Here is a 12,727-nt window from a genome sequence, read left to right as displayed (position 1 = left end):
GTTTTTCACATGCCATCAGCACGAGTGCCAGTAAGGTGACACTGGTAACGATCACGCTCAAATAGTGCTTTTTACATGTGACCAGCATGGGAGTCAGTCAGCGGCCCTGGCAACAATCATGCTCAGATGGTGCTTTTAGCAGTCCACTAGCATGGCTGCCAGTCATGCGGTGCTGTCATCGAATTTGATTTCGATTTCACTTGCCTCAACAGGTCTTCGCAAGCAGTGTTTAGTGTCCAATGATGGAAAGGTATGCATAAGTAGGCTGGTTACACCCACTGGCATAGGCCATGGGTTATGGTATCACTTGGCTTGCCGGGTCTTCTCAAGCACAGCATATTTCCAAAGGTCAGTAGTCATTATCTCGGTGAGGCCTAATGTTCGAGGCCTAATGTGCTTCACCACCTCATCCCAGGTCTTCCTGGGTCTACCTCAGGTTCCCTCAACTGCTAGGGTGTGACACTTCTTCACACAGCTATCCTCATCCATTCTCACCACATGACCATACCAGCACAGTCATCTCTCTAATAATAATAATAATAATAATAATAAATCCCTTCTACTATAGTCACAAGGCCTGAAATTTTAGGGAAGGGTGCTAGACCCCAGTGTTCCACTGGTACTTATTTCATCAACCCCCGAAAGGATGAAAAGCAAGGTCAACCTCGGTGGAATCTGAACTCGATATAATAATAATAATAATAATAATAATAATAGTTCCTAATTTTGAAACATGACCAACAATTTTGAGGGGAGGTGGCTTAGTTGATGTCATTGGGCCTCATATTTAAACTGTTACTTTATTTTACCAGCCTTGAAAGGATGAAAGGCAAAGTTGACCTTGGCAGGATTTGAACTCAAAACAAAGAACTGGACCAAGTACTGCATTGGCCAATGCTCTAACAATTCTGCCAATCAGCAATGTTTCTAATAATAATAATATTAATAATATTAATAATAATAATAATAATAATAATAATAATAATAATTATTATTATTATTATTATTATTATTATTATTATTATTATCATTAAGTGGCAAGCTGACAGAGTCATTAGCATGCTGGGCAAAATGCTTAGAGACATTTTGTCCCGCTTTACATTCTGAGTCCAAATTCCTCCAAGGCTGCCTTTGCCTTTCATCCTTTTAGGATCAATAAACTAAGTACAAGTTGAGCACTGGGGTCAATTTACACCGCGCTCAAAATTTCTGGCCTTGAAACCATTATTTTTATTATTATGATGATTAAGATTTGGTGGGAGGGCAATAGTTAAAACCACTGACCCCAGGACTTAGCTAGTACTTTATTTTATGCAACCCAGAAGGATGAGAGATAAAATTCACCTGAGTAAGATTTGAGCTCAGAGTATAAAGCAGCATAGTACATTGTACCCCTAGACTCAACACATTTGACTAATGATGTTTCCAATCCTACATCCATCACAGCTGTGACATTGAATGGTAAGTGATGAATGATAAATGACAAAAAGCTTGTTGTCCATTTATGAAATAGATGAGAAATCATCATCATCATCATCATCATCGTTTAATGTCTGCTTTCCATGCTAGCATGGGTTGGACGATTTGATTGAGGACTGGTGAAACCAGATGGCAACACCAGGCTCCAATCTAATTTGGCAGAGTTTCTACAGCTGGATGCCCTTCCTAACGCCAACCACTCAGAGAGTGTAGTGGGTGCTTTTACGTGTCACCCGCACGAAAACGGCCACGCTCGAAATGGTGTCTTTTATGTGCCACCCGCACAAGAGCCAGTCCAGGGGCACTGGCAACAATCTCGCTCATATGAAAAAAAAAAAAAACAGTTAAAGGCAAGGAAGACAAAAATATAGATTACTTGCATAAGACTCTTACCTGGAGCTAATCTTTCTGGTACCTGAGACAAATAGAAGAAGACAGCACCGACACCAATTAAATACATGACAACTATTTTAGGGACAAACACCTGGAGAAAAGAAGAAAAAAGAAAACAGAAAAATAATGTTGTTATACTCTGAGACTATATAATAATAGCTGATATAAATGGTGGTTGGTTGGTTAGCTGTCATGTTTTACACCATACAGAGAGTAGGGGGAGAGGGTGAAAGAAAGATACAGAGAAAGAGAGAGAGGGATAGCATAAGAAGCTAAAGTTAATAGAGCATTTGGTAGTTGTATGGTGAAGATGATAAAAATGATGCTGTTGATGTACACCAAACATGTGACACATGCTTACACACACACACACACACACACACACACACAAATACACCCTAACCTTAACTGTCAACATTGATATAATAAATATACATCCATCTGCGACAGCAGAACTGATACCAGTCTGGTGCCATGCGAAAAGCATCCAGTATTCTCTTATGGAGTGGTTGGCATTAGGAAGGGCATCCAGCCATAGAAAACATGCCAGAACAGACAATAGAACCTGGTGTGGCCCCCTAGCTTTACCAATTCCAGTCAAACCATTCAACCTATGCCAGCATAGAAAAGAGATGTTAAATGATAATGATGATGATGATGATGATGATGATGATGATATTTCAGTCACTCTGCCCAACACATCAAGTTCTATAACAGATAATGTTACTAATCAATATCATTACCATTCAATTGCTTTATATATATATATATATATATATCAATGTAAGGCAATGATAGGGGATTGTACATGTTATTACATAGGTCTTTCTGTTACAATTTGGAAATCTAGGTTACATAATTGTTCTTCTTCATTTAACTTAACAAAAAAATGTAATTCTATGAATTATAGTGAATGTATTTGGAATTGAAAAGACAGGAACATTAACTATGATATAAAGTGGTCCATTATTAATTATGCACCATCATACAAAGCTGATAATTTTAAATGTGATCTTTGCCTTGAGGAAATGTATTATATAATTACTTCTAAATAAGTATTATTAACTTAGCAAGTGATGTTCATAGTTACTTCAACATGGCTGTTCCATTCGACTGTGATTTTTTAACACCAAGAGGACATCTCCTCCAGCTGGTTAATGATGCACAGCTGCATCCGATATATTATTAAATTGTAGAAATGATTTTACATTGAACTGTTCTTATAAATATAGAAAAGCATTTAGATATTTCAATAATAAACAACCCATTAATTATAACTGCTTTTTCTATAATCTAACATGCATAATTTTTCTAAAATAATTTTTAGCATCTTTGATAGATAATTATCTTGACATAAAATTTTTGTGTATCTTTTATTGTTTTGTTATCTACTGATGTCATCAAAAGTTAAATGCTTAGCTGACTTTTCTTAGAATATTATATTTCTTCTTAACATTCTGTTAGTTTGTGTTCATCTATTGATATTTCCTTAGTTCTCTTTGAATTTTCCCCATTTTGGATTGCCTAAATAGCATTGTATTGGCATATATTTTTGGATATATTAATTTGAATGGTATTTTATACTCCATTTCTGTATGTCTAAATATGCTGGCACAATAGAAACAACCATCAGTAATGTATGGCATAATCATCAATTAAAGACGTGATTTTTTTTCCATTCTGGTTCTTCTTATATATATATATATATATCAGAGATTTAACATTGCTTATATATATATATATATTTATATAAATAAGGACAAGATCGATATTTAAAATATTGATCTTATCAAGTGGTCAGCATGGGAATAAAAACCATCAAAGGTAATAATTATTTAAAATTATAATACAGGGTATCAAGAGATACCACCACGCTGAAAAAATAGCAGTCAAATCCTGACTCTAAAACCACAATAAATGTCCGCATGGCACGATTATATATATATATATAGGTATGTTTATGTATATGTATATGTGCAGATATGTTTGTGTTTGTGTTGTATGTGTATCCGATTCATGATATCACATATGGTTGTGAATGAACATCACTATCATACAGGCAATGTCACACATTGCCTGTATGGACATCCAACTGTGGAAAACCTGCCTCAACAAGTTCCAACTGAGCCATGCAAGCATGAAAAAGTAGACGTTAAAATGACAATGATGATGGAAAACAAAACAAAAAAAAATAAACAAAGAAACAAACAAACCTGGACAACTTTATTCTCCCATCCTCCATTCAAGTATATCCAGTGTGCTGCAGGAATGATGCCATAGATAGCTAAACAGCTGTACATCAGTACGCGAGACAAAGTGAAAGTCAAAGAGTTGTTCAACCGTTTAGGCTTCAGTTGAATTGATAAAATTATCACTGATAGAATCACTATAATAATCATATATATTCTTTCCCATTCCTGAAATAAAACAAAACAAAAACAAAAAAGAAAATTGAAAAAGAAATTTTTAAAATATTCATAGCATGTATCAATTACTTTGTTATGGTTTTTCATATCTATTTTAATTAATTATGGTCTTGTAAGTTACTTGCAAACCTCACTAGTACCAGTACCACAAACAGGCACCCAGTACACTCTTTAAAGTGAAAGGAATTAGGAAGGGTATCCCTGGTGTAGAAACTATATATATATATATATATATAAATGTATGAGTGAATTTTCCTTTGTTTACAGTTAACATAGAAAATTCAATAAACAGTTACCAGGGTAGCAAAATTCACGCAAGTAACAAGGATGTAGCAACCTGTTAAAAGGCAGAAACTGCGGGTTAATGTGCAGTAGTTTGTATAGTATAAATAAATAAATGGAGTTAAATGCAGGTGTTATTCAAATTCTTTTACTTCCGACATATGTTTCAAAGACAACATTGGTATTATTCCAAAGGAATAAATGATGTAAAATAATGTGATCTTCTCATCAGGGAAAGAAAGATAAACATACTCAACAATAAGACATTTTAACAAATGTGATGACTGTGTAAATGATGAACAGAACGCTATTAAGTATTTTTAAAAAACCGTTAGTAGATATGACGTCAAAGGTCGTGCATATGAAGAGAAGGGGTAAAGAAATCAATAAGGAGAAATATAGAGTGATATGTGAGTTAAATAAATGTTCAAAGGCTAGAAAATAGATATCTCTATTGGAAGTAGAGTGAAAGAAGAACTAAATACTCAGACTATATAGATTGGTAGAAATCACCTATATGAGCTAAATGTGTGTTTCTGCCAATGTTTACATCGGTAAGAATGCTCTATAATCGTGTTTACCAGTGGATTCTTAGAAAAGAGAATGTGGAATAGCTCAGAATTACAGACTGGTATAAATCACTTATATGAGCTATCCTCATCCATTCTCACCACATGACCATACCAGCGCAGTCGTCTCTCTTGCACATCACATCTGATGCTTCTTAGGTCCAACTTTTCTCTCAAGGCACTTACATTCTGTTCTGTCAAGTATGCACACTGACATTACTCATCCAGTGGAATGTACATGACAGGATTCTTTCAATTTCCATCTACCAAATCCACTCGCAAGGTTTTGGTTGGCCCGAAGCTATAGTAGAAGACACTTGCCCAAAGTGCCATGCTGTGGGACTGAACCCGGAACCGTGTGGTTGGTAAGGAAGCTTCTTACCACACAGCTACATCTGCACCTAGTTGTGAAGTTTTTTTTTCACATTGTTCCAATATCTGTGTTTTTTCATGAGCCAAGACTGGAGTGAACCTCTATGTGATCACTAGAAATAGCAATCAAATCTCTCTGTAATCATGAGCTGTTGTCTAAAAAAAGGAGAAGGACATACTGGATAATGTAAGTTTAGATACTTTGTATGAAGAAAAAGGCGGAATGGGCTCAAATGAAACGAGCTTCATCATAGATCAACTGAATTAGGACTGACCTAGGCCTAAACAAACTTTGTCATTACATAAACAAGGTTCAATATTCCTGAGATTTCTACGAAAGATCATTCAAGCTTCATTCTCTTCTTCAGTTTTCCTCTTCCAGAAACCAGATTTAACTCCCTTACCTAGCACTATTACCAACTTAGTTGTCTCCCTTACATCAATTATAGTTCATTGAATAATACAGCAATGGCACCCCCGACTTTTTCACTATCGAAGTCTGCTAAAATTTAAAACAATTTTCCCACAGAGCCTAGTCATTTGCAAGGTGTCTACTCAATAATTCCTTTATGATTATTAATTAGCAATGAGCTGGTTTTCCCAGTTTTGTCATTTGATTAAAGATGTATCGAGCTGAATATTTATATGTTCCGTATTTGCTGGCGTATACTGTAAGATGTGCTTGTCTTTTTAAATGTATCATTTAGCTTACGTTTAATGCGGCCATATTACGCATGAGAGACTAAGTGTAGTAGGTTAGGGAGCCAGATAAGCATACACCTGCTTCGCACAATAATTATTACTAATAATAGAATATTGAAAGCAAGCCAAAATACCACAGTCTGTTAGCACAAACTAAAGGAGAATCGCTTACAATACATTCTCAGTTATTTGAGGCTGTCATATCATCTCATTGTATCTCCTTTCCCAACAAAAATAACCCACACCTAATATTGTTTTACGTTATTTATTGACTGTTTTACCTTTGAGGGACATTTTTTTTAATTGTTAAAATGAAAAATTCTTCTAGAAAAATGAAAGGGGTGTTAATACACTTTCGTCTGTCTATCAGTTGTTTGTAATGGGTGGATGACAACAAAATCATAACGACAGTGTACCAAACGAGCAGCTGATCGCGATAACATAAAGTATCACAACCAGAAATATGGGTCTTGCATCCTGTGTAACAATTTCCTTGTCCAGAAGGGCCTCTAGCTAGAGAATAATGCTTCGTTAATATATTTGTGCAACCCATTCTAGCATGGAAAAATGAATGTAAAAACATCATACATCAGCATCATCGCCATCATCATTTAACGTCTAAGTTCCATGCTGGAATGGGTTGGACGGTTTGACAGTTTGTGTCCAAGGACTGCATTGAGGTCTAATGTCTGCTTGGCGTGATTTTTACAGCTGGATGCCCCTCCTAATGCCAACCACTTTACAGTGTGGATTGGATGCTTTTGCATGTCACCTGCACTATTGAAGCTGCCGTGCAGTTTGCAGGACTACAAGCCCTGGGGTAGGTGGAGTGGATCAGCTTCATGCTAGGGGACAAGGGGATTGCTGTGAGAGAGTAGGGCAGAGCAGGTTTCTGCAAAGGGATCTGCATGGCTTCTCACTAATAGGGGTAATGGTGAGAAGGGAGAGAAAGGGAAAATGATCAGCAGGAGCTGCAAGCCCATAGACAATGGCAATAAGGTGCACAGGTGGCCACACAAGGCACAAGCTGAATAGAAGTGGGTGGTTAGGTGTGGTTAGGTGGTTACAAGATTGTATCGGAAGGTGAATGAGGAGGGGGAGGCAGACTGCCAAAATGGATAGGGTCAAAAGATGAATGAGACAAGAGCTCTGAGCTGGGGAAGATAGACAGAGACAGAAGAGGGGTGTGGCAAGCCAGGAATGAAAAAGATGATACAATTGCTGGAAGGAAGACAAAAGCAGGGAGAGAGAAGCAATAGGCATAATGCATGAGGTGGGTGCCAGTGTAACAGGTGGAGAACCCAAAATATAGTAAATTCCAGAAATCAGTTTCACTGAGGAAGGTGAGTCTTTTTGGGAACCTTATATCACCAGAGACCTCACTCCTTTGTCATCTCATCTCTCAGGCTCAGAGTCCTGAAGTGAGCTTTCACCACTTCATCTCATCTTCTTGAGTCTTCTTCGTCTGCAGGTTCCAAACGTATTAAGCATATGGCACTTCTTTACAAAGTTATCCTCATTCATATTCATCACATGCTCATACCAGCAGTCTTCTTTCTTGAACACAACATCTGATTTTTCTTATACTCAGTGTTTCACTCAGCCTATTTGTACCGATTCTTTCACACTCACACTGCACATCCAACAGAGCATACCCACATCATTTCTTTCTAGTCTTTTCAAGTTGTCTGCATTCAAGGCTCACATCACATTTCCATGCAGCATTGAAGATTTAACATAAGTATCACACAATCTGCCCTTTACTCTTACAGAAAAGGTCTTTGTTGTTGTCAACAGTGGTAGTAGCTCCCTGAAGTTTCTCTAACCAGTTCTTACTCTAGCAAATATACTTTCAGAGCAATCATTTACCTTGCTAATTACACTGCCTAGGTAACAAAAGCTATCAACTACTTCCTTGATTCCCCTATAGTTGCCTCTCTCTAATGCATCGCAGTTTACAATGACACTGCTATGCAGTCATTGGGTATGACACCCTCCTGGATGACTTGCTTAATTATCCAAGTAATTTTGTATCATACTTCCCCAGATATTTAGAGCATCTCTGCACTGTTTCCAATGAGCCTGCAGCTTTCCCCCTCTTCATAGCCTTGATTACTTTATCTACCTCACTACTGTCAATTTGGATTACTAGTCTGAATTCTTGTTCATTCCATGCACTCTCCACATTCAGCTACCTTTCATAATAGCACTTCCACACCAACTTCTTTTGCTCCATATTGGTGACAACTTTGCCTTTATCATTCTGAACACACCTCTCAGCAATGATGTCATGATTCTCTCTCATATATTGTCTCTTGTAATCCTCAACACTTCCCACCTTTGATTCTCATGTTGTAGGACACATGCATATCTCTTCCTTTCTACTTCACTTTTAGCCAAGTACACCTGATGTTCTTCTAGTCATTAAATAATGCTCCCTAATTCCACCATCCTTCCAGTCTATCCAAGCCTGTCTTTTAGCTCTGACTGCCCTACCAACCTTATTATTTCACCATCATGTTACTTTTGGTTTGTTTGGGACTTTGCACTAGCTACATGTCTCATCTGTAGCTATAAGCAAGTTATAAATTTAAAATTTCCAGTTATTGTCTATGCTACAAGTATCTAAATCTACTTCCCTACATTCATGTGCTTCAGATTTCATGTGTTAGAATTTCTCTAAACCTATTCCCAATTGCTGAATCTTTTAGTTTCCAGACCTTCCTTCTCCGTGATGTTTTCACCTGCTCTGACACAGCAGAAGACACTAACTTAAGTTGCACGGTGCATTCTTCACTAGGAGAGGTACTGATATTCACAATGACCATTCTGCCCCATTTCCTGGTGAGAATGTAAACAATCTGACTTGGGACTGGTAAATGATAAGGTTGGTTTCTTACAGAGTGTGGTGCAAATTGTTAGCTCAGTTGCATCACAAAACCCCAGCAGCCTTACATCTGCTTCATTTCTCATGCCATAACCATAGCTTCCATGTACATCTTGTGTTGACTAATATGTCCATTGAAATCACCAGCTACAATAAGATCAGCATCACTTGTTATTGATGCAGTCTGCAGAAGGGTCTCACAGACACGATTCTTCTGTTCTTCTAGTAGTCCATCCTGTGGAGAATATGCCCAGATAAATGTCACTATTGTGTTGCCTATGATTAATCTTAACTTAATAATCTTATCACACACTCTGACTACTTTGTTACCTTATCTATTCATCTCTCAGCTAACAGTATACCTACTCCACTCCTGCCATCACTACTGTCCACCCAGAAGAGTTTGAACTGCTGTCTTCTACCTGTGAGGAGTTTGGCTGAGGATCCCTTCCATCTTACGGCTTGCACACAACACACATCCACTCATCTCGTCTCTGCTCCAGCATCTCCACAATCCCACTAGAACTACTTTACATTGTGCCTACATTTAAAGTTGCTACCCTTAATGTCTTGGAACCTACAGTAGAAGGGATTCTGTCTTCTGCAGAAAAACTGCTTGGTTCTTTGTTGATCACAATCTGGTTGTATCTGTACCTGTGACGAATAAGAGAAGTTGAGCCATGCTTGGCCAGTAGATGGTAGATTTACAAGCATGATTAATTTTCCCTTTCATTAAACACTTGTTGTGTATACTGCACCAGATGCTGTCCAAATATTAATCAACAAATAAAAATCAGAAAATAAAGTAAAATAGAATATGATTCCAAATGCTCAAATACAACAATGAGTAACTATTGTAATATGAGATGGCTATGATTGTTACTAGAGTGGACAGGGACCTAGTGGCCATATCTGGCACGATGAGCTGAGTACAGACACAGGAAATAGAAGCAGAGGCTTACTACTAATTGAGGAGAAACAAGAGAGACTTCCAGTATTGGTGTTTGCATCGTGAACAGTCAGCCTTTGTATTTCATGGGGACAAAAAGAAGACAGTCATTAGATGAGAAATTTAAACAGGCCAGCAATTGTAAAGGAGGGAGAAACAAAAAGCAAGAACATTGCAATAAAGTGGGGGTTAGAATTAACAAAAATAATTATAAGTCACACAGGAGAAAGAAAAGGAGAAATAGAGAAACAAACATATATGTACATAAATACACACACACACACACATAAAATACAGTCAGAGAGAGAGAGAGAACATGACTTACCACTAAACAATAAAATGAATAATGCACCCCAGGAATGTAACATCCCATCAGACCAAATATTATTCCAGACAGGTCAATAGCCAACCACCGGATATTGGCTTTAGGGGAATGACAGTAAAAGACATGATATGAAGCAGAACTAATCATACAAATCTGCAGAGAGAAGAGGAAGAAGAAACAAAAAAAAGGAGAAAAATAAATAAATATACAAAAGAATGATTAAAACAACAAAGAACATTGAATTTCTATAGTACTTAATACTTCCTTATTTTGTTGGAGTACAACACACACCTGGCATTCTTTGCTTTTTATCGGAGTACAACTTAGGACTCATTGTTTTTTGTTGGAGTACAATACATACACACAAGCATACACACACACGTGCACGTACACACACATGCACACGCACACGCACACACACCTAGTACTCTTCACATTCATAGTATCAAATTCATTAATTATAATGAGTATCTTTTATTTTCTTTTTTAAGCTAACAAAAGTCCTGATCCCCAACAAAACAATTCAATATTGTCAACATTAGTCATCAAAAAAGATGTCACCCTAAACTCATAGTTGCTCATTAAATGCATCATACATAATAATAATAATAATAATAATAATAATAATAATAATAATAATAATAATGATGATGATGATGATGATGATGATGATATTTTAAAATATTGATGTCACTCTTCACAAAAGTAAATAGGCAATATGAAGAGCACAATGCAATAGCAACAGATATTTCGTTGGTTCAATGATATTCCAACAGCTTGCCTGTCTTTGTTGAGTTCAAAATGAAGAGTGGTACATAGAAATTCATAATTATAGATATTCAAATACAAAACTTGAACAAGGGCAACTAGCATTCCCACGTTGATGGAATGACATCGTCAGTCTTCAATTTTCAAGTTTAATAACTGGCAAAAAGAAAAAGATTACATTGACCCCAGTGTTTCACTGGTACTTAATTTATCAACCCCGAAAGGATGAAAGGCAAAAAAACGACCTTCACATAACTTGAACTCAGAATGCAGTGGCAGATGAAACACCACTAAGCATTTTGCCTGACGTGTTAACAATTCTGCTAGCTCACCACCTTAACAATAATAATAATAATAATAATAATAATCATCATCATCATCATCATCGTTTAACGTCCGCTTTCCATGCTAGCATGGGTTGGACGATTTGACTGAGGACTGGTGAAACCGGATGGCAACACCAGGCTCCAGTCTGATAATAATAATAATAATAATAACTGTTCCTAATTTAGGCTCAAGGCCAGTAACTTAGAAGGAAATGGTTAGTCAATAACATTTGACCTCGGTTCTTGATGATATTTTATTTTATTGATCCCTGGGGAATAAAAGGTAATGTTGACATCAATAAGATTTGAACTCAGAATGTAAAGGACTGGAAAAAATACCACAAGACATTTTGTCTGACACTATAATGAGTCTGCCAATGTGGACGTCTACACAGAAATAAAACAAGGAAAAAAAATCGCTAGAGATAAAGAATATATATCATATTCAAATAAGGACTGATATAGGCGTCTGTTAGTGGAGAGCCTCCAACAAGGGCCAACAAAGAAACCTCACAAATCTAGGGTCACCATGACCACCAAGGATAAGTGGCCTCTCCCAGTTGTCATCCTCTCTCTTCAGGTACCAGCTGAAGGTCAGAAGCAAAACACTTGTCACTTTTGTCCCTGTCACCCACTTTTTAACCAAACTTAAAAGAGGAGAATAGGCACTTCTCTTTCCATTTTTACCTTCCTGTCCAAATAGATCTGGAAAGTTATTAAAGTTTTATTATTGTTCTAGCTGGATTCAATATGCCACCACAAAACTATAGAATGAAAACAAACACAGGTATTAATTCACTTAGAAATAAACACATCCTGTCTATGGCACAGCTAGCCCCCTTGATGCTAATCCACTAAATTATACACCTTCTTTTTTATGACATAACACATCTCTAGGTACTAGTCCACTAAATTAGACACCTTCCTATTTATGACATAACACATATCTTGGTGCTAATCCACTAAATAATAACCCACTACCACCACTGCCACCACTATCCATAGCCTAGTTTTTTACTTTATTCTCAGTTGGGAGTAGATATTCTCCTATTTACGTTACATTAATCAGTAAATGTTTACTCTTTGTGTTTTATTTGTTTCGTTGTTTTTTTTTTTTGTACTCAAAATCCTAAATATTCTTTCCAGGTCAATCTAAGGTCTAGCATCTATCAGTTAGACTTTGCTTTGCTGAAGCAGTCTAAATAATACAGAAACATGTTTAGAGTTATCACTGTACTTGCGAAATAAA

At 36.8% G+C, this 12,727-nt stretch overlaps 1 protein-coding gene across 1 annotated transcript in view; it reads right to left on the bottom strand.

Annotated features, from left to right (window-relative positions):
• LOC106873786 (progestin and adipoQ receptor family member 3) overlaps window positions 1–12,727 on the bottom strand; it is a 36,122-nt gene that overhangs the window by 2,424 nt on the left and 20,971 nt on the right. The window contains exons 3-5 of the mRNA XM_014921294.3: window positions 10,385–10,537; window positions 4,086–4,289; window positions 1,873–1,963 (exon numbers count right to left, since the gene is read on the bottom strand). Coding sequence (XP_014776780.1) covers window positions 1,873–1,963; window positions 4,086–4,289; window positions 10,385–10,537 — 448 coding nt within the window. The remainder of the gene's footprint in view (window positions 1–1,872; window positions 1,964–4,085; window positions 4,290–10,384; window positions 10,538–12,727) is intronic.

This window comes from Octopus bimaculoides, chromosome 23, assembly GCF_046866305.1.
Source record: "Octopus bimaculoides isolate indiv1 chromosome 23, ASM4686630v1, whole genome shotgun sequence".
Taxonomy (NCBI): Eukaryota; Metazoa; Mollusca; class Cephalopoda; order Octopoda; family Octopodidae; genus Octopus; species Octopus bimaculoides.
Note: the sequence above shows the minus strand (reverse complement) of the source record. Positions and strands in the feature narration are given on the sequence as shown.